Source organism: Lichenostomus cassidix, chromosome 5, assembly GCF_008360975.1.
Source record: "Lichenostomus cassidix isolate B80296 chromosome 5, HeHo_3.0, whole genome shotgun sequence".
Taxonomy (NCBI): Eukaryota; Metazoa; Chordata; class Aves; order Passeriformes; family Meliphagidae; genus Lichenostomus; species Lichenostomus cassidix.
Genome location: NC_139486.1, coordinates 14,395,650 through 14,419,030, shown reverse-complemented (window position 1 = coordinate 14,419,030; position 23,381 = coordinate 14,395,650). Strand labels below are relative to the sequence as shown.

The 23,381-nt window shown below is 36.8% G+C and overlaps 1 protein-coding gene across 6 annotated transcripts in view; it reads right to left on the bottom strand.

Annotated features, from left to right (window-relative positions):
- The window catches only part of DICER1 (dicer 1, ribonuclease III), a 68,302-nt gene that overhangs the window by 4,971 nt on the left and 39,950 nt on the right, over nucleotides 1-23,381 (bottom strand). For 5 of the 6 annotated variants that reach the window (XM_085061470.1, XM_085061471.1, XM_085061473.1 and 2 more), the window contains 15 exons: nucleotides 22,964-23,096; nucleotides 22,440-22,515; nucleotides 21,183-21,322; nucleotides 15,744-15,923; nucleotides 14,695-14,908; nucleotides 14,460-14,613; nucleotides 12,776-12,958; nucleotides 12,371-12,476; nucleotides 12,098-12,273; nucleotides 11,020-11,803; nucleotides 9,482-9,637; nucleotides 5,381-6,263; nucleotides 3,048-3,316; nucleotides 318-480; nucleotides 147-222 (listed from right to left, as the gene is read on the bottom strand). In XM_085061470.1, the coding sequence (XP_084917596.1) occupies nucleotides 147-222; nucleotides 318-480; nucleotides 3,048-3,316; nucleotides 5,381-6,263; nucleotides 9,482-9,637; nucleotides 11,020-11,803; nucleotides 12,098-12,273; nucleotides 12,371-12,476; nucleotides 12,776-12,958; nucleotides 14,460-14,613; nucleotides 14,695-14,908; nucleotides 15,744-15,923; nucleotides 21,183-21,322; nucleotides 22,440-22,515; nucleotides 22,964-23,096 (3,693 nt within the window). Of the gene's footprint in view, nucleotides 1-146; nucleotides 223-317; nucleotides 481-3,047; nucleotides 3,317-5,380; nucleotides 6,264-9,481; nucleotides 9,638-11,019; nucleotides 11,804-12,097; nucleotides 12,274-12,370; nucleotides 12,477-12,775; nucleotides 12,959-14,459; nucleotides 14,614-14,694; nucleotides 14,909-15,743; nucleotides 15,924-21,182; nucleotides 21,323-22,439; nucleotides 22,516-22,963; nucleotides 23,097-23,381 lie in introns of those variants that run through there. The other variant, XM_085061475.1, reaches the window with a different exon arrangement.

Below are 23,381 nucleotides of genomic sequence, written 5' to 3'. Positions count from 1 at the left end.
GAAAGAACAGTGGACATCATGATGTTAGCTGCTTAGTGCAAAAGAAATTACAAGTACTTTGTGACATTTAAAATTTCTCAGTAGTTTGTGAAGCACAGCTTAGAAACATTTTCTGTCAGAGTGTATCAAAGAGAGTATATTCTTACCTAAATTTGGCTGTCTCTGGCTCCATCTCCAGCAGCTCTCGCACTGGAGAACGGGGCACATTAGCAGAAAATTTTTCTATTTGGAAAAAAAAGGAGAAACAAAAATTAGCTTTGCTCTTTTCACAGCAGATGGTACTTAATTATTAATAATTCTCTGAAAGCTGGCAATACCTATTAGTGGCCTCATCATTGGATAGTACACTTGCCAAACCATTTCCAAAGACATTCCACTATCCATATAAATGGCACCAGCAAGGGACTCAAATATATCCCCCATGGCCTTTGGTACTTCAATGTCTTCCTCTTTTTCTTCATCTTCTTCAGATCTTCTGAGCTGTTTGCAATTAAAAAAAGACAAAGAGTGGGAGGGAGAGAGAAGGGGAGGGGAAAAGAGAGAAATGTTTGCTTCACTTAAACAAAGATCTTCAGAAATGTAATCTCTTACATCCTATACTCTGTACTGCTCCCTTTAAGCTTTTAATTGACAACTTTCCACAGCAAAATTGTTCCTTTATTCCCCAGTGAAACCAAACTGCTGGTTATATCATTTTTCAAATGTGAAAAAAAAAAACCCCAAACACAACTGCATATAGCGAAGTTTTATGCTTTGTGAATTCCTTCTGTGATAATTCTGTAGGATTTCACCATGGGTCTGTTTCTTCCAATTAGAACCACACTCTTCTCTATCAGTTAATACCAGAAAACTACCCATAACAAAGGAAGAGTTCACACATTATATATCTCCTAGAAAGAGACTTTTAAAATCTCCAAGTCCAGTCTCTGGAGGAAAGTTGCATATACCTTTCCTTACCTTATTTACCCCTGAAGACAAGCATGAAACAAGCACTAGTAAAGTAAGCCATTAATAACTGAAAAACAACACCATCAGACTGAGCTAACAGGCACACATAGATATTTAAATGTAGCAGGCAGTGCTTTCTTCTGTGCTACCAATTTAAGACAACAGACAATTCTCATCACGAAAAATAAACTTTCAGTGTACACCTTAAAGGTCTTGAGCTAATCTAATCCTTTTCTAAAATAGCTCGAACATATGTAATATACACTTGCCTAACTCCAAACAAAGTAACTTGAAAACAAAGTTTTTGACCATTATGCTACTCTGCCTAAAGAGAAGGAAATTTCTGTCAGTCTTCTCTACCAGCCTCTCACTCCATTTGGGATTTAAAATCCGATTCAGTCCTCTTAAGAGTGACCAAAATACCTCATCAACATGTTCCACCCAGTATTTCTACCTAAAATAAATCAAACAAGTGAGTCAGAACTGACATATACAGCAATCCAAATAGGAATTTTGATGTTAAAATCCAAGTTCAACTGTTTTGAGTAGTGCACTTCATACCAAGTGTTAACTAAAGCACTTTAGCATTATACTGAAATAACAGAAGAAGAGAGAAACTAAGAGCTATAAGGCAAGGGACAGATGTTTCACAAGTGAGATTTGAAAAAACAGAAAAGCAGATGATGTGGAGACACACATGGAAACCAGTCTAGCTGGCATGAACTGCAGAAACAAAGACTCTTACATTAAGTGATGAAATAAGAGTTTCAGTAATTCAGTGCCAGACCAAGATAGGGAGCAGGCGTAGGGAGAGTGAAACAAGGATTTTATTTGAAACAGCTATCACACAATTTGGTTGCAACTTTGGTGAAAGTTTCTTTTTGCATACTAGCAAAAACTGAACAAAGCAAAATTCACTACTAAATGGTCTTAAAGTAAGTTCCTAGCCTTTTCACTCATATTGTGAAGAAAACAAGAGAGATAATAGTTTGATCTTCTAATGTAAAGTAATTTATATTACCTAAAGTTCAGTGACAAATTCTTATTCAATGTTTAATGAATCTTTCCCATAAAACATGGTTTTCACTCTGCAACAGAGTGCAAGGGCTGTGAACACATATACGTGACTAAAGTATTTGATTCCTAAAGTTTTAAATTGCCTAGCAGAAAAACAATTTCTAAATACAAAAATAATACACTTATTTGGTGCTGACATATTGTCAGACAGAGTATTTTTTAAGAGACTGGTCAGTTTTTCAGAAGACAAACTATTATGGATATCTTTTGGGTAACATTTTTAAAGAAGGATAATGAGAAGTCCATCTCTTCCAGATCCTGATTAGAATTTGACTCACACAGCCCTTGCCCTCATAAATTTCCTAAACAGCTTATGTAAATGAATTACTTTTACTACGTTCTCAAGAAAACAGAGGTTCATTGTCATCAGTTTTCCTGCACAGAACAAGATATGACCTGTGTTTGCAGGTCTTCAGTGAAACTATCCTTCCAGTGACTTACTTGAAAGATACATATAATGTTTCCCTGGATAGAAGACAGAAAGCCTCTAAGAGTATGTCAGACATACTTGAGTATAGTGCAGTAACACCTCCTCCAGCAGAAGTAGTAAGAAAAAAAGCAGAAATCTCTTGTCAGTATACTACATTTAATAATCCCAGTGTTGTGCCAAGGTAGCATTGCCCATGGTGTTGAAGGGATACCCTACCTGAATCAGTGCTATGTGACTTGGCAACTCATCACAATTTTATGCTGTAGCAGTCCTTCCAATCAGCTGGTGAAAGCAGCAAGCTAAGTGTGTGTGTGTGTGTCCCACACTGTTCTAACACAAGAGCAAACAATGACTAAAATCAAGCACCACAGAAAAACCTAGAGGCAAATGGCTTTCAAATTATTTAACTTCTGAAAGTTCTAATTGATTTTCTACTCTCTGAAGGCTGTATTTTACTTTGCATATTGCATCCTCTGTTACTGGGAGCCTGCTTCTTTGGCTGCTGTGTGCATAAAACATTACAAAACTGCTAAGAAATCCAGTGACATGCTTCAAATCAGATACTGAACATATTTCTTCTACTTCCACTAACCTCAGAATCCATTCCTTGCATTTCATTCTTTTCCATTTGAAACTGCACAAAGTCATCAATAACATGAAACAGTTCAGGAGAGACAGCTTTGAAGTACTTGTGGTAGTCATACTTTACAGCTAATGATGCAAAAATGGTATTATTGACTAGAGCAGATCGTAGGTCAGTAAGAACTCCTGGAGAGTGTTGCCGTGGGTCTTCATAAAGGTGCTTGGTTATGAGGTAGTCCAAAATTGCATCTCCCAGGAATTCTAAGCGCTGGTAACAATCTTAAAGCATTGGAAATAAAAGAATGTACAACACCACAATTAAGTTTAACACACACATTCTTTCCAGGCTTTCTGGATAAGAAGTTTGGTACACTGCCATGTAAATTCCACAAACTAACCAATGCTCAGAGAAGACAATCTGTTTTTCAGAAGTATCTTTGAGTTAATTGCTAATGACTCACTAAAAAAACAGAAATCAGAAAAATCAGGAGCTGTATCAAATAATAAAGCCAATTTTCAACAGAATTTTGATTTGCCAGGCTAGAAAAACAGCCGTGTTTATAATCAATTAATCTTTTTGGCCCAGATCTTCACATTGTGCCGAGAAACATCAAAAAGTAAAATTACGAGATTCTGCCAGCAGGCTGATCTGAAAACTGTAACAGTTAAAACCACAAAAAAAAAAAATTAAAAAGTAAAAACAATTAATGCAAAAATCAATGTATTAAGAGCAGGGGAACACAAAATCTGAGTTTTTTGTCTGATTTGCCACACGTTAGACACCCTCAACAAAGATCCCTATTTAGAATATGTCTTTTAAACTGGAAATTAAAATTGTCAAACCTTTGCTTTTTCGACAGAGGCCATGGGAACAGAGAGCTAAGAATATCTATTTTTAGAATGCAAACAAAAGCAAAAACCGTCTTGAATGCAAACAGGGGTAGGTATGTTGAGAAGGAAGACAAACTACTACAGAAGTTACCATGAGAGTGAAATGACTCACATTAAGTTGCTTTTATATCAGCTGAATCTAAGACACTGTCAGATCTCAACTGCTAGCTACTCCTTAAAGAGGAAAAGTTATATGTAACAGCTATTCACACTTGTCTTACTTAGTAAATAGAAATGAAATAAGAAGTTTTCCTACAGTTTCAACAATGTAATTTCAACTAGACACTATGCTCCAAGGTTTCTGGTAGTGTATATGTGTATATATATGTGGTAGTGTATATATATTCTGGTAGTGTATATGTATGTACAAAAATAAAGGAGTCATCTACCTTCAATATGCTTTGTTAAATATTTGTAAAAAGTAAATACATATGGAATATAGCGTAATATCACCTACAATGAAAAACCAAAGGAGTGCTTCTGTGTTTTGTCAGAACTGTTTGTCAATGTAGTAGCATTTCAAAATTATTCTTTAATGAAAGCAGAGATTTCTCACCCTTTGGAATAAGGGACCAATTCACTATGGGGAAGAATTCAGACTGCTGACTGCAGAGATTTGCCAGTCACTACAAACAGGGCTGGAATTTTTCCATGGTTTGCTTTTGATTGCATATTATTGTAGGAAAATATGCCAAGTTTTAGAATGAACAAATATTACATTAATTAGTATAAGCAAGAGCAATTAAAGATCACAGAAATACAAATTTCTACCGCTGTAAAATCTGTTATGAAATCATGTACAGAAACATTAAACATTAATCTGAAACTAGTATTTAGTCTGATTTAGTCAATTACTTCAAACTTTGACTTTAGATATTTACTCAATAAAATGCCTAGACTTAAATTAAGACTTTGAATTCACAGCTTCAAAGGGAAGTCTCCACATTCTGCAATCCTGTAGATTATTCAGCTAATAAAAGCTGTAGTCTACAGCTCATCTTGAGAAGTACAAAGCATAACATTCTTGGGATTCAATTACAGAACAAATTTGCTAAATGTATTTGCAAAATATGACTGCTATTTCCTGAAGTACATGGCAATTTTCCAGAGTTCTACAAGAACTTATTTCCATTAAATGAGGATCTAATGTCAGTCATACACAACTAGTGATAGAGCATTTATCACCGATGATGTTTCTCAAAACTTGGGGAGGCCTCAGTAAATATATTCTATCTGCATCAATTCAAAATATGAATAATCACTGAGACACAAATTGAGCAAGTGATCCCCCTCTAAATACTGAGCAAAATACTATTTTTTAAGGTATTGTATTCCAAGACAATTGTAACATGCGATGACTAAAAAAACACTAAATATGAGAACACAAAGTACTACTTCTCTTGCTTTTAAAATATGGGGAAAAAACGATGGAGCTTTTTGAAAACAACTTACCAGTAATGGTATTATAATGGTACGAGGCATGAGTAAATGCCTGAAGAAGATAAGCCTTGTTCTTAAAACTGTAATTGATTTTCTTCTCAAAGTTTTCAAAACCAGAAATAAGGTGATTTAGGGTTTTTTCAGCATCTGGGTGATCAAACATACACCTTGGTGGAATCTTCAAACAGCCATACTCCAGGTCTTTACACAGAGAAGGCTCTGAATTAGCTACAGAAGCAGAAACAGAGTTTGGTGAAAGATTTTTCTGCTCACTGTTACAGTTCTCTCCAGTAACACAAAGAGTGCCTTCCCAATCAGTCTTTTTAATTACAGGGAGCACCTTCAGCCCCAATGAACACAGGAAAAGCTGAGCAGCTCTTTCACCACAGCTGGTCAGATAGCAGCCCAGCAGGGCTTCCACACAGTCTGCAATGCTCTTGTCAGCAATACACTGCTCCGTATGCAAGTCATATGAGATTGACTGTTTTCCTGCATCAACACCACAGTTTTCTTCCGATGGATTCCAGAAGCCCACCACAAAATCATCCTCTTCAACAGCCTTGCTAGGATCCAGATAGCACATAGCATCCCAAGAGCTATAGTCAAAATCATCAAAATCTGATGAACACTGAACATTACCCATGGATGACTTTTTGGGTGCTTTCCATTCATAGTTTGAATCAGTGGTTGCAAAGTGTGAGAGTGAAATTTTCTTCACAAAAGCCCCTGATCCCATTAACATATTATCAATGAATTTGATATGCTCCTGATCATACTCCAAAAAATCATCTTCAAAGTCTGTTTCTTCCTTGGGCAACCTCCACATTAGGTCTTCATTCTCTTCATCATCATTATAATCATCAAGTTTACCATTAGCCAACATATTTTCCTTTGTCTATGAAAGAACACAAAAAAAAAATGGTGCTGAAGAGGGGTATGAGACACTTTTACTTCAGAAAGATCAGAAAGGCAGGATTTGAGAAGTGTCTGCTAATAATAAGACTGATTTTTTTTATATTCCTAATTACATTGATCAGATGCACAATACAATCTCAACTTACACTAGCATTCCAAGACTAGAATAATTGTCCTGGAACACAAACTTTTTGTTACTAACCTACAATAATGTGTGTTCTACACATAACACCTGCTGTATTTCACAGAACCTGTGCTTGTACTTGAATGTGATGCACACACAATGAACTTTATAACCACTAAACATTATATACTTGCACACCAAAGTAAACAAAAGAAAATTCTAAATTAACAAACTTTAGAGAATTATAAGAAAGCTCTGGGTGCATCCTTCTCTCTAAGCTGCTAAGTAAGGCTATTACAAATGTTGAATTGATGCAATTTTGAAGATTCTTTCTACATGGAAAACTAATTCAGTGGTGGTTTTATCAGTTTGGGGTTGTTTTTTTTTTTTGCAAGCTATACTTCTAGCCCTAACTAATAAAAGAGAAAGCAAAATTGTCACCCATTTTCTAATACATACACACCCGCAACAGCAAAATTAATGACGTCTCATGTCTTTTCCCTGCCCATATTGAACAAAATCGTATGGACTCACGTAAATTACAAACTGAACACAAATATTCCCAACTATATAATGCTTTACAATTTGCCATGGCCCCTATCCAGAAAAGTATTTAAACATATTAGCTAAATGCACTGCTAGTCTTCCTAACATCAAAAGGACTATTAACAGGCTCAACACAGCAACCACTGATGTCAGCAGGAATTCTGCCACTGAATTTGATAGGAGCAAGATCAGATTCAAAGCACTTTCCTGTACTGGGTCCTGAATGCCAACAACATTTTGAATGAAGTGAAACAGCCTTTATCTGCCCTGAACCTATGCATGTCATATTGTAGGACTCAGTCACTGAATCCTGCAAATCTGTGAACCAGATGCTACCACGGGGAATGCTTCCCTTTGGGTAAAATGCACACCATCCCGAGGTGTGGACGGGTGGCAGCTGTGCAGGGCACCAGGCAGCACTTAAAACTGTCTAAGGATCAAACAGGTCACAGTGTTCTTCACTGGGAAGAATCAGGCTCAGTCAAGTTTAGTAATGAGAGGAGGGGGAAAAAAAAAAGTGGCTATGGAAGTTCTCAGTTTAAGACATTCTGCTGAAAGTTTCTGCTGCTGTAATTATCCATCTCACATACACACAGAAGGGACTCCTGTAATTTAAACTGATCAGAAAGAGATACCAAAACTGGATTTAAGATAGTTATTTTGGATACTTGTAGTAATATAATACTTAAAATAAGAATAATTTAACCAGTCCCAACACGGGCAAGTGTTCCTTTTTTCTTGTTACACACCACCCATCACATTTACTACCGAAATAAAAAAAACTCTCTGAATAAGACATATCTATGAGAATGCTCCAAAACAGACTTTGGCATCTGTTTATGCAAAGATGTAACAAATTATAAATTTAAATTTTTACTGTAATTTCATTCACAAGTTTCTTAAAATAAAATTGTAATTAGCAGGACAGCTACATGAGCTTTTCTAACATTGTCTGTTCATTACTTCTTGTATATATGAAAAAAAGTCTACAAGGATTGATGAGGATCAATTGATGAGGATGAGCAGTGGCTAAAGGAAGACAGAAAGCCATACTGATAGTTGATTTTTCTGTCATTAGCATTTAAAAAATAAATCAACAGTGAACCCCAAAAGAAAGAACGTTTTCTTAAATAATACCTGACTAATTTTAAAGAAGTTATTGCCAATTAAAAGGTGAAGAAAAATGCACGTTAAGTACTTTGTTCATTTTCTTTTGGAAATAAGCCATTTGACAAAATGAAGGAAGAAAGATCTTTCCCCTTAATAAAGCTTAGTAAATACTAACATTTGACTATGATGCTTTAGTGATTTGGCATAATGAGATCTTTATTTTCAGTTACAGGCCATCAGCCCATGGTTGGAGAATTAAATTTACACCCAAGAAAGCAAAATATCTACTATTTGGCACAAAATACCCCCACTATTTAGTTGCATCACTCTGCATTTTGGTCTGAAACCATGTGTTTTATTTGCAAATAAATAGTGACTGTCACAGAGGAAGAGGCCACTGAAAAGTTGTGGTAAACTGAAACCTTTTAAAAACCAACAATTAGCTCCAGTCCCAAACGTACTATCTCATTTGCCAGAAAGGTATAGCAGGAAGTCTCTCTGAAATGAAATCTTGGCACAGTACAGAACCACAATAATCAGGTTGTTTTATTCTGCAATAAACATTTATTTGCACAGTACGTCCACCTAACAGTCCTCTCATGTGCCCTCTGGTGGTTCTACAGTCTGAGTGTGGTCTTCAGAATGGGGGGAAAGGAAGATGCCACTCCACCTCTTTCCCCAGAACTCCAAACGAGTCTCAAACACTTCAAGGTCATGTTATTGACTGCTGTGTTTGCTGGTATTTCTGAACATGCCCTTCTACTCCCAGCATGCCAGTAAATAGTGTGAACCTTTCTTCATCAAGATTTGTCATTGTGAAGCGTTTAGTGGTAAGACAGTGAGGGTGTCAGACAGGGAGAGCGCCTAAGCCAACACTGTATTTTACATGAGAAGCAGCTCTCAGTCATACCCACAGTGGAGCTAACAGCCATTAATATCGAACATTTTCTCAAGCCAGTTCTGCTCTTCAATTTGCCTCAGCACTATGAAAAACACCCACTCCTTCTCATATATTTTATAAAGGTGAACTCATTATTTATTAAAAAGTAGACAGTGTTTTGCTGGATCATATTACAGCTAAAGCAGTGATAATAATACCATTTAAAATTTCCAACAGAAACTTCTGAAAACTCCAGGGAGTAGGCTAACTACAAGCAGAAAAGTTTTTCTTCTCTGCTTCTCCATTAATATCTACACTCATTACTGGGTGATGTGCAATAAATTTCCTTCCAGTTCTGGTTAGATTCAGTTTTCCTCTCATTTTCTTACAGCGAAGTTTTAGAAAGGAAAGGAAGATACAGATTTACCTTTTATTTGCTGAAAACAGCAAAGTAACTGGGGGTGGTGAGATGAGGTAGGGGTGAAAGAATACAGACACACAAATAACTACTCGTCAACACAGTGAAATAAATTCATACCATTTCATCTTTCTCCCACTTGTCAGTGTTGCTCTTGTCCTGATTTACTATGTAACCAGGAGGAAGCCAATTGACTGGGGGATCAAAAATCGACACCACCATGCGACTTGGCAGTCCTTTCTTCTTTCCAAGGCGATACAAGTTACAGTTGCTGACCTTTAAGAAGAACATTCTGATAAACCTCTGGACATACATTTACATAAAAATAGGCTAAAATGCAAAAGGAGCAAAAAAATGGTACATGTCAAGCTGGATCTTGTACTATTATGCATTTTCTCTAGTTCTCCAAAGCGAGTTCAGCTTTCATAATACCGTAGAACCAACTCAAAGCAAGATACACATCTTCCCTTTTTTTTTGAGGCCAAGCATATTAGATGTGACTGTTTCAGTTAATGAAATCTAATATATTACATTCTCCTCACAAAACAAACTGATTGCTACTTTTAAAATAATAGTAAATTGAACCTGTGCAAGTGTCATTTATTACCAGTATAAATAATCATCGTTCAGACTACATTTGGAATGAAAAATTCTTATTTATAGGTAGGCTGACCTAAACCTTGGCAGTAGAAAGTGTTAAAACAGTTCCGTATAACACTTATTAAGTCATAATCCAGATGTTATTTTGATAGACTCTAAAATGATTTAAAGTATTTTAAAGGAAAGGGAAAAAAGCATTCTCAGATACAAATGTACTTCCTTTTCCTTTTAAATTATCAACTACTGATCTTTTTTTTTCTTTTTAAATGCACTTCACAAGTTTTAAAGTCTTGAAATCTGAACTTGAATATTCAATTACTTATTTTATTTCAACAGTGCAATTTATATAGCCTTCCCCATTTTCCAAGATTAAACTATACAATCATTTCATTTTCAGAGTGATGCATTTTATGAGAGGTAGACAATCAGTGCCTTGGCACTGAAGTGAAGTTACCACATCATGTGGAAGAAAAAACAAAACCAGAAGTTTTCACATGATTGATTATTCTAGCAGCAGCAGAACTGAAGACTCTGCTCCCTACTGTTTACATCTACTCTAACATATTTTCACAAGTTTTGTTGCAACAGTTCTATAAGATTTTTTGTTGTTTTCCTTTTAAGTAAGATGCTAAAAATTTCAAGGGAAATATCTTCTTGAGAAAACAAAGGAATGGTCAAGTAAAGGTGCAACCTAAGGCTCTGTGCTGCTAACTCAAAGAGCTTCTACTCAATACAGCTCCAGTGTTCAGTGCACCAAATGTTCTCACTAACCCAGAACTTTTAGTTCTATTCAATCCTGTCCTTTCTTAGGTGCATAATCACCTGGTTTAGATTTCAAATTGAACTGCAGAAAACAGTTTCAATCTGTCACAGTTAAGGCACTGTTAAGCCCCCAGCCCTGTATTTTTATTTCTAATATGCACGATACTCAACGTAGAATGAACAAAGCTGTGGAATTAAATCAACCTGCTCCCATTCAACCTACTGGCAAAAATTTCATATATATGGCTTGTTACAGCATGCCTTTTACATAGGATGACTGGATTGTTACTACTCACTTTTTTGCTTCTCATATATGACAGCCGTCCCTCGTGAGCATCAGGGTAAGTGCAAAACAAGTATGTAGTGATGGCATGCTTTAAAAATGAATCACCAAGCATTTCTAGCCGCTCCAGGTTAAATCCATCACTAGCATTTGAAAGAGTCAAAGCTTGAAGAATGAGACCAGGATTAGGACCGAGAGTTTTTGAGGAGTATCCACTGCAAGGGCTCTTTTCAGAATCTGCTCCGTCTTTTGAAAGATTAATAGCTTTTGAAGTACTGGTGGTCACTGCCATTTTGGGGCATCCATCTGAGGTAGATCTGTTAGCATTTCCATCAAGGTATTTATTACTCGGTAGAGTACATTCATTGCTGGGCTTGGGCTGGTTCTCACTGTTGTATAAATTCTGAATGGGATATGAGGTAGTTGGTTGTACAGGTATTTCCTGCCTGCAGTAATTCAGCTGATTTCCTTGGCAAAAGTCTCTGTTAACTAAATCACAATTGCCATTGGCAAGATTTTTATTGTAAGAAACACCATTAATTGCTGCAAGTTCTACCGAGACATCAATTTGGAGTTTACTGGGTGACTCATTGAGCAATGTTCTGTAACTCACAGACATTTGGTCATGGTTTTCTACAGAAGAGGTTCTATTAGCACCTTGATGTGCAGCATTTTCAGGGACTACAATTGTGCTGTGCTTACAGTAATTTTCATTCTCTACTACAGAGGAGTTAGGAAGAGAGATGAAGGACTTGCTGTCAATAGACTTTTTCCATCCAAAGTCCAAGTTAGGATATCTGTAAAGGTACACATGAGGTTTGTTAACAAAAAATATTAGAACAAGACAAGAAGACCCTACATACACATATATGTTTAAAAAGACCCACAGCCTTCTGAAAAGAACAGCGACTACAACATGTAACTTCACCACTCACAAACAAGTATTTTCAAACTTTGTTTCACTGAGAAGTGACATGAGTTAAACAAGAGTCAACAGTTTTATAATTCATGCAGCAATATTTAAATTTCCACCTTTTAAGTCATATTATATTAAAATCATATTAAAAAATACCAATTGAAAAAACACATGCCTGAAATCTGCAGGAAGTGATTTAACCCCTACACCAGCATCAGTGGCTGTCTGAGCTCTGAGTTCCTCTGCTGTCAAAAGGCAGTGAAGGCGGTAAAGTATGCTGGGGAGGCAAACTGCTTTTCTCCACAATGATGCTGGAATAGGATGTATAGCACAGAGCTCAGGAACCAGTATCTGGGAGAAGAGGGCAGAAGAAAAGAATTTTTCTTGTAAAGGTAACCACAAGATCAGTATAGAGAGTCCACTTGAATTAGAAGTTTCTGTTTTTTACCTGTTTATTCTGCAAACTTTCCCACTTTGCTTTCCTCTTCTCAGCACTGCTTAGTGGAAGTGCTTTTCCCTTCTGATTCAAATGACGAGGAGTCAAAAGATTAAGTCTAAAAACCATGGGAAAATACTGTGATGTAAGTACATAATTAATGAATTGAACTTACTAGCCTAAACTTTTTAAAGTTTCTATGTATTCAACTTCAATGCACTAAGAAGTGACAGCACAACTACCTCTGGGAAAAAATGGACTCACTTTATAGTTCTTGTTACACAAATACCTCTCAAGAGAAAAAAAATAGTAATTATTTTGGAAGACACAAGACCTCAGCTTTACCCCATACTTAGAAAAAGAAAATCACTTTCCTGTCAATCTACAAACATCAGACACAAATATGACTGTTGTTACCTTGAAGATGTGTGGTCCACATCCAGCAGTGGCTGGTTAAGATTGGTAAGGTCAAGATTATACTTTGTTTTGTAGTATTCAGCAAAAGTTTCATATTCAGGGGAAGGGAATTTACTGAGTGGAGTAAGATCAGTGTATACATCAGCTACGTAGAATCGATGAGGCTGATCAAAATTTCGATATCTAAAAAGAAATAATATTTTGGCATTACAGTAAAGCTTTTGTTCAGTTCTTACATGGTCAGAAGATAAACAGTTAAACACTGCACTTGAGATTTGTGGTTGATGATGTTTTTTTTTGTTGTAGTAATCATTTATCTAGCTAACTCAAATGCCAAATGAGAAATGTGCTTTAAGACAAGGATGAATAAAGACAGTCTATAATCTGTGAAATTCCCTCTACAGATAAATATTTAAATTAAATGGAGGATTTAGGTCTTCAATATGTAACACAAAATCAAGCTCTGGACAACAGTAATGCTACAAATGATAATTTCTTATATCAAAACACCTAACAATTAAGTTTGATAATTTAGCTTTTTAACATCTGAGTCTCCTCTGTGGTATTATGTCTCCCACATCAGTAGAAACTGAGTTCCTCTGCATACAAATACTGTACTGTCTCATGTCTAAACTGGCATTTTAACCAAGTCATCCTCCAAATAAAGTTAAAATACAAAACCTCAAATACACAGCAAGGTAAATTCGCAAGACTTTCAAGGACAGCAAAGTTCTTGTATTACTGGCAGAATATGAAAATTAAAGCCAGACTGCTGCAACATCTTTATTGTGGCTACTCAGGCTCAGTGAAAACTATGGTGATAAACATGCCCAAAAAATAATAATAATAATTATAAAAAAATAATTAACTCAACATTCAACAATTAGATTTGCATATAAAGTTATTTCATACTTTGACCTGCTGCATCTATCATTTTAAGTTCTACTGAAATATCTAAATAGAAACTCTAAATAAACAGTATCTCTAAACAAAATTTACACTCTATTAATGAGACTTTTTCAGTTTTTTTTTTAAAGAATGTGAGACAGATTAGGCAAAAAAACCTGTTTAAACTTACACTTATCCCCTCTATATATTCAGCAAGTGCCACTGTTTACAATATACTATGTATAACACAAGACAGATAGTCCACAGGAAATAATTAGCTGACCAATTCTGGAGAACCTTTGCATATCCAGTATATCAAATGAATATCACTCAATATAAAGATTCTATTAAATGATCTTTGTCACTTGTAACTTTTTCATCTACCAACATGACACCTTCCTTTAGCAGGCCTATGGTGTGCATAAGCAGTAACCAGAGAACAGGAATACGTTCCTTTAGTTTGGAATATCTTCCAAACTAAAACTGGTTTCAGTGGGCCACTGCTTGATCAAGTTGCAGTGTTTTATCAGAATACTACATAAGTTTTGTGGTGAGGTCTACTATTCCTAATTAAAAGGTAATGAATCCCAGGATGTGTAAACACTCAAACCCTACTAATGTAAGACTAACTATTGGTTAAAAATATCTTTGAATTATTTGAAACACAACCAGATACCTTCAGACTCATAGCATACAGTTCTTAAAAAGCAATTCTGTTGCAGATACTAACATGCCCTTATTACAAGTGTTTGTATAAATACAATAGGTACACACCTAAACTATGCAGAGTACTCACCGTGGAATGATAACTGCATCCTGGTAATCTTCTAACTTGAAAATAAAAGGCATTTCTTTTGTATACTGTGTACTGGGAATGCCTGTACGTGCCTCAGATTTCTCAATGTCTTCCATGAACTTAAAGTCAATGTCCAAAGTGCTGGAGTCATCAACTTAAAAAGGAAAATGCATAACTCAGTTTTCTCGGCTGAACTTTTCTGAGAAGTTGCAAATGACAAAATTTTTGTTCTTACCAACGTTAAGAGGTAGAACACAATAGGCTGAATCAGCTTCTGTGGGTTTGAACTCTAGTGCAGGTTTCTCAAGACGAAGAATATGTGAAAAAATGTACTGGTGGAGTCGTGTTATCAGCTCAAGCATTTGCAGAGACAGAGTAAAACCAGATTTCTTAAGCTCAATGGATATTGTAACCTCTCCAGAGCGAGTATACACAGGAAAGTGAGGAATCTAAACAAGAACAAAACCAAAAGAAATCACAGAAGAAAATCCAAAGTGGGATTCCTCTACAGAGTACTGGCTGTTTAGTTCAGATTCTGAGGTAATGATTGCTTGACCCTACAGCAAATTGGATCAAATAGGATCAGAATTTTGAACTGTGATGACCTTCAATTACAGATGAGACTTTGAAAGTTAAAGAATGACTGATTTGGTTTTTTAATAGTTCTTCTGTTTTACAGCTCTTCTCTTTATAAAAGCTAAGTAGAAAAGGAAGTATTTTCTATTATGAAGGGAGAAATGTGAAAACCAGCTCTGCTCCTGAAATGTTTTCTTATGTGGACAACAGAAAATACAACTTGAAAAAATCTTCCTCAGCTGAGTCTCACCAATCAAAAATGCCTATTAAAAATATCCCAAAGCAAGAGGTGCGAATTTCCATTAATGTGGCCTACTTTTGCTGCTGCTGCTGCAGACTTGGAATGCTGACAGGACTTGTTACCATAGCTTTTGTATAGAACAAGTCAGAAAAGAGTAGGCCACCTCTGTAGCTGATATGTCAACTCTTATCATAACTCATACAAAAAGGTAGGGACATCTTGAATTTGCCAGTGCAAAACACTAAGAAAAAAATTTCTAAACCAAAAGTCCAGCAAAAATAGAACAGATTGTTCCATCCCTAAAGACAGAAAATGAAGTGGTGACTTGACTGGACAGACACTGTTGCCTATTTTCTGAAGGTCATTTATGGTCATTTCTAACTCTTTAGTCTGGGGGTGGGGAGTAAGCAGAAAATAAAACAGATTGTAAGGCATGCAGAATAAGGAAAGGAAATAAGATTCCTTACTTGAGGTATAGGTTTGGCTGTCAATATGCCAAAACATCTTGTTGTATCCTCAGGAGGATACAGCTTTCGTCTCCTGAAATTGAGCTCATCAGGTAGAGGAGTTGTTAACACCATTCCTATTACATACAAGTAACAGGGCTGATCAGGTTTGGGATAACTATTCCTCAAACACTCTGGAATCTGAAAAAAAAAAAATCAAAAAAAGAAAAAAACATTAACATGATAAACACCAGCAAAGTTCAACTCATTACTATTCTTTGAAAAAATCCTCTTATGTTTATTTGGAAACATATTGCTAAAAATAAGGAACCAAAAAAAAACCTAATCTGGGCTGAAGCAGTGTTTTCTTTCTTAAGCAAAAATGTTTGGCCAGCAGGTGGCTGGCGTGGCAGCCATGAGATTTCCTTTGTCCTCAGAGTAGGTAAGTCAGGAGACAGAGAGTGGCTTTTCTTAAGACTTACCAAAATTCTAAAGGAGACTTACTAATAATCTGTCCTTTCGGTGCCCCCCATAAAATTTCTGTAACTTTACTAGTAGATACTGGAGCTCAAATGTCTGCCCTCAAAGTTGAAGATGCCTCTTCATGTGGAATCATTCCCTCAAATAAAGGCATATTTGTGGTGGGTGCTTCTGGATATGCCCAGCCTCAAAAATTGCTAAGGTAAGGTGCTGGGTGCTAGGGAAGGAGAAAGCGATGGAAACTAATTTGGGACACTTCCCTAGAAATTTATTAGGACTGGACTTCCTAAAGGGAAAGTCATGGACTGATGGAGAAGGTAAAATATAGGCTTTTAGGAAAGAAACTCACCATCTATGCCACTAGGCACTGCCCCAACTCTTCCTCCCTCCCTTGTAACCCAATGTCAAGCCTTACCCCTTACTCTTGGGTAAAAGTACAAATCACCCCAGTTCCCAACTATCTGAAAAACCAAGGGGTGGTGATTCCAGCACATTCTCCCTATAATGCCCCAGTGTAGCCAGTTCACCAACCAAATGGCAACTGGAGTCTGACTGTGGACTACCAAGGCCTTATTGCAAATAGAGCATCCCTGGGTGACGCAGTCCCAAACACAGCTGAACTAACAGCCACCACACAAGAACATGCACACAAAATTATGGCCACCCCTGTTACCAAAGATATGTTTTTCATGGTTCCCCTACAGGAATCAGACCAGAAGCATTTTGCATTTACATGGGAAAGCCAGCAGTATACTGTCTCCCACAGTATACCTGTCTCCCACAAGGATTCAAACATCCCCCCCCCATGATGGCACACCACACTTTGGCACAAGAACTGTCATTTACTCCTTCTGCACCAGGGGTATATAAATAGTAGATAAATACATAGTATGTAAAAGTATATAAACATATTGACAATATACTGCTGGCAGAAAATGAAACTGAACCAATAAAAATGACACAAAAAGCCATTACTGAACACGTAGAATCCCTGGCTCAATAATTGCAAGACCTCTGTATGATCCTCTACGTAAAAGAGTGAAGTGGAATTGGACTTCCCTTCACGATGAGGCCTTACAACTCTAAATTTTTGAAGCCAACACCCATCAGTCACTAGGATCTACTGATTCCCTACAAACTGAGTGGGGATTTGCCATTTCAGGAATGTCCATACATTACTGACAGCAAGGGTCAGATGATCTTCCCCAGCCCATTGGATTTTACTCCTGAAGCTTTAAGGGACTTACATATTTGTGAGGGGTATCTCTCAAAAGGCTGGAAAAACCAAGATGAGCACTGTAATACTAGTAGCTCATGCCTTGCTAACTGATGTGGGATCCCATTACCCATTTCCCAATCCATGGTTTCCCATTTGATACTAAGCCAAAAATCACCACTCTTGATTTTAGAGACAAAACCAATTGTAAAAACACCAAGCATTTAGGCCCCCTAGGAATGGCCTGAGGCTGCTCCAACAGGAAGTTTTAATCACACCTGTCACTGGAACAGCATGCTGAACTAAGGCGTGGAGTCAGAATCCCTTCCCTTTGCCCCAAGCCCATCTTCAGTGTTACTAAAATGTCCAAAAGACACCAATAGCATAGCATCCTCATCTCCAAAGCAACACAAAGACCGCAATGGCAAATTAGTGAGATTGAAGTTCCACATTATTATAGCACCAGACAAACAATATCATTGATGCTTGAAAATATCTTTACCCCTTATGTTACCTTAAAAAAGTATCAGTTTGTATTGGAAAATATCACTTGGCAATTTAATTTATTGAGTAATTGGACACAAGTCCAGCAGGCTTCCAAAATGGCTTTATGAAATAGATCAGCTCTAGACATGTTATTGTTGAAAGAAAAAGGGCTATGCCGAATGTTGAATTTATCTGAAACTGTGCATTGCATTACCTCCCATAATTCCTCATCCTCCACTGAGGAGGCATGAGCCAAGATGAAAGGAAGTAAGTGAACAAGGAGGACTATTTCAATCTATGCAATCACGATATTGGTTTGATGGAGTAGAACCTAGGTCATGGGTTATTACCTTCCTAAAGTCTTTAGAGATTACAGGATGGGGAAGATGGTTAGCACAAATTAAGAGTTGCAATTGTCACCGGGTTTATATTTTTAATTGTTGGCATTAGCCTAGTTAAGTGCAAAGTAACACACTTATTCATCTTGCTTTCCCCCCGTTTGCTATATTTGTATCACCACCATGGAAGAAAACTACATTGATGTTCCTCAAGGTAATGTAGAACCACGGGGTGGAATGTAGTGAATGAGTAAAAAGTAAGGAATGTTTCTCCATTGCCTCTTCAAAGATTACAGTTTGAAAATTCAAGTTTTATATTGCCTCTAAGAAAAGCTTTAGAAACTGCTTTGTTTTAGAAAATGAGGCCCACTGTTTGAAAATTATTAAGAGCTTGTAGTAAATACATCAAGCAAGCAAGCAAGCAAGCAAGCAAGCAAGCAGCAGACTTCTGCTATATCATGAGAGCCAGCCAGTGAACTCAATGAGGTGGACAAGCCATTGCCACTCTCAAAACCCTCTATTAAGCAAGTGTCCAACCTGCCACAGGTGCAGCCAAATCTACGTAGTGCTGGAATCTTTGCTGTCTGCACTGTCCTACACTGTCCTGCAAGGCTGCTCATGCCCTCTCCTGTCCCCATGCTGGTCCTGCTGCCATGGCTCTGCTCCCTCACTGGCAGCTTGACTGCTCTGGGAGGGACTTCACTGGAGAATGATCCATCACACCCAATGCAGATCTCCCCCATCACACTATAAGCCAGCATTAGACACATGGTGTGGTAGCCCCTCTACTGTGCTGCTTGTAATTATTTTGGGCATTTTCCTATGCTCCTATTTTCTTTCTTTCCTTCCTCTTTTATAAAACATGAAGTTGTATTATCGCTTGGGATCTCAACACTTAACCTTGTTTGTGGTTTAACCTTGCTTTCGAGTATGCTTAGAACCTTCCTTTTATGCTCTAGTGGATGGAGGCAAAACATGCCTCTCCTCACTTTAAGGGGATCGAAACAAGCTTTGATGCAAATGTCTGCATTCAACCAGTAACTCCAGAGCACATTTTATGTCCAAGCTCTTTGGAACTTAACAGTACAACAGGGGGAAAAAAGGTAAAAAGGAAAGTGTGGGTACTCAGAAAAAAAAAAAAAAGCTGAACTTACAGCTTCATTAACACTGATTCTTTTTCCAACAGAACTGTTTAAATGTATCAAAAAATCTTTATACACTTGGGACAAACACACAAACAAAATTCAATATACTATCCCTTTGCCCAGACACTACACTATATGAATTTTCTCATTACAATTCTAGCTTGCAGACATGAATACTCACAACAGTCACAAGCACTTTTAATTCTGCTACTCGTATTTGTCATACACATTAAGAAACCATGCTTTATGTTTGGTAGAAGTTCATTATTTTGCAGGTCTCAAAAATGATCCTCCTGTTTATCTAAAACTAAATTGCAATACATGTAGTCCTGGATTTTAAAGTTACACTGTAGTAAAACTATGGCCTTGGCTTAATGGAAAATTACTCATAAATTTAATAACTACATTAAACCCAAGAGGATTTGCAGACCTTAAACATTTGCCAAAGCTTCTTTTCCAGATGTGAAAAGTTGGGACAAAGGCAAGGGAAAGTATTCTTAGATTCCCTATTTAAAAAAAAAAAATGAGAAACAATAATGCATCGCTTGACAAATCAACTCCTCTGAATGAGATACCATAATCTTGCATTTTATGAGTCATCCCTATTCCAACAATTACTAGTGAGGTAAAAGGACAAAGAAAAGCACTTGTAACAGGCATCAAGAAACACGGTGCAAAGATGCAAACTGTTTGAGAAGTCTTGCAAAAAAAAGGTTTTCCCATCTGTCATTCCCTCTGTGATGCCATGGTATTCCCAAGACTTTCCCAATAACCAATATTTTGAAATACTAATAAAATTGAGGCACATGGAGGATGGCAAGAGTAGAATTTTTGACAGGCTACCACCATAACTGAGGCTGCACATGAATGTAGAACAAGAGCAGTATAGCCTACCACTGTGAGTGTACATGCTGACATTCCTATATGTGACCAAATGCTATCAGTTTCTCTGTGAAATGCAAAGTTCATCAGATGCTGAATGAGTTACCTGTCCTATTCAAAGGACCTTAGACAGAACCTGTAACAACTGCAGAGGAAAAAGGAAGGTTCGAGAGTAGCTGCAAAATACTCTGACACAAGGCTTCTTTTCTCCATTTTCTCTTAAAGTGTTTGCAATTCCCCCACAAATACCATTTAAGAAGTCCAATTTTACAAGCTGATGTGGTTGAAACCTGTTGTAACAGACTGTGAATACATGTTAACATAGAGCTGTAGTAAGTATCTCATGTGACTCTTTTAATGTATCAAGTATAGTATTGAGTATAATATTTCAAACTACTTTAAAAGCAAAAAAAAAAATTAAAGTACACTTATTCAATACTCTAAAATTTAAACCAGGAATAATGAAATTCTGTGTCCAACCAGTAAACATGCCAAACTAAACCAAACATCTCAAAAAAAAACCTCCCAACCAATATATTTCTGTGTTTAGCCTGGGGCACATCCTTTAGTGTTCAATTATTTGTCCAGAGAACCGGTAATAAGGGAAAGATTTTACAGATTATGAATGCAGGACAATTTTCCTCACTGTTATTTTCATACTAGGCAAATATAGCCAAAACACCCTACAGAAAGTGCATGTTTTTGAGCTTACAAGCACAGTTCCAAAGCATGTGCTACCATAAACTCCAGTAACACAGCAGGCTTCCACAGAACTAGAACTGCAAAGTATTTCCACTGTAAATACAAGACTTCTAAAAAATTCTTATCAGCTGAGATTAAGAGCTGGCAATTTTGCTGTATCAGTACATAAAGCATTTGATCAGAGATCTGGACAGCAGTAAGTGATACTAACAGCTTTAGGATAGCACTGTCTTCGTTTTGTAGAGCCTGGCCTTCCTGGAACACTGGTTTCTTCTTCGTCATGTAAATCAAGTTCCTCCTCATATTTAACCGTTTCTTTACCAACTGGCATCAAATGATCATCCAGTTCACCTGAATATTATGAAAGAGTACAAAGAAATAACATTATGAACAATCAAATCTTGGTTCCCTCATATCCTATACAGTAGATGAGATTGCTCGTGAAAACACATCACATCTAAGTTTTTAAAATACATGGACTACTGCAAGGCTCCAAAAGTGCAGCCTTGGGGAAAGAGTGATAAAGACTGAATTTTGGGAAAAATGCTTATTTGTAGTAAAAACCCTCTTTAATTAAGAAATTGAATTCTATAACAAAAAAACCAAGAAGTCTTTTTGTCCATAAAAAAAAATCTTTGACTGAAACAATTATTTCAAAATCGCTCACATGGAATTATACCAAAGAAGAGGGAACATTTCTATTTCTCTATCATTCTATAAAACAAATTACTGCTGTTGAATGTGCACTTTCAACACTGGGTTGCGCCACCATCAGGGTGACATTCTTGGATACATTTGTTGGTATCAATTCAGTATTCAAAAGGTTTAACTCAGAAAAAAAGACACAAACCCCAGACCTATAATGTTTTTTTTTGTTTTAAAAAGACATAAATACTTCGGTACTTCATGAAAAAACCTGTAATATGGAATTACCTTTAAAATGTTCCACAGTGAAGAACATGCTCCATTATAGTTACTAGAAACAAGAGCTGAAGCAGTATTGCAATGTCCTATTTTTGGAACATAACTTCTCATACAGTACAAAATGCAATAAATTTAGGGTTGTGGATTACATATTTCAATTTGTCTCAATTCACTTTAAAAAACAGGCTCTTTTGGCTGTAGGATGTAGTCCCGGACCTATAACCAGTATCTTCTAGAGAACAAGACTCTTCTCCCCCATTAAGTATATTCAATATCAAAATCTTTGTCTCTTGTACTACTGTTGCTTTTGCTGTTTCGGAAAAAATATGTTAAATAATGACATTTCCCTGAAAAATTTAACTTTAGCTTACAAGGTGCAAGCTAAATCAGTAAGTACACGATTGCATCACAAACAAGGCAAGTGAATGAAAGTTGCAATAGATGCCTATAGCAGAAGGGCATGTACATATGTAACATCCATACCATACGCAATTTCTCAACTATAAAACATACTTTAACAAATAGGTTGTTTTCCAGTTCTTACCAATTTTGTGCAGTTTTTCACAGCAAATAAGAGCTACAACTCTCTCAGCCAGTCTTGCACAACTCATTGGAGGGCCCTATAAACATTTAAATACTTCGTAAAAACTTTGGTTAATTAGCAAGTTACTTAGTATACATGTTTACTTTAACACAAGCATTTGAGGCAAGCAAAGCTCTTGTAAAAAACACATTGATGACTGTTTTGTGAACATATTCAGGCTTGATTTGGTTTCCATGGAAACCAAAATTACAGGAACTCAAGTATACTATTGATCAAAACCAATAAAGGACAAGTGCACGAAACAACAACGTGTAGGGAAGAATATCTAAGTATTTTTGCCTTTGGCATAAATGGTAACTGACGGAAAATAGATTATAACAGAAACAGTGATCAAAAAACAGAGAGTACAATACAGAAAAAACTAATTTTCGTTAACAATGAAACTAGTTCTAGAAATGGCACAGACGAATTCTTAGCCCAACACATTCACATATTTCCACACTTTTCCTTCCCCAAATACCTACAACAATTGAAGCTCGAAGAGGTGAGTTGATTGGCAGGTAGAGAGTAGAGTAAAAGGTATGGTCAGGTAGTTCCCGGGTTTTACACTTGGGAGCCAGGTGTGTAAATGGATCACTTGGTAATCTAGCGCAGTACCTACGTTGACAAAACATTGTACACACCATCAAAACCTGCAAATTGAAACCTAAGCCATTTCCATTTCAGTGGAACCCTGCCTTACTGGGATGAATGCTAGAGAGGATGATTTCAGGCATTCTGAGCACTGTAAAGGTACACTGCTGACTCATATTCAACTAACTTCTGAGCAGAAGACCTCCAAGTCCTTTATTACAAACCTGGTCTCCAGCAAGGTCACTCCAGGGTTGTAATGATGCACAGGACTATTTCCTGTCAGGTCTCAGGGTTTGCATTGTGTCTCCT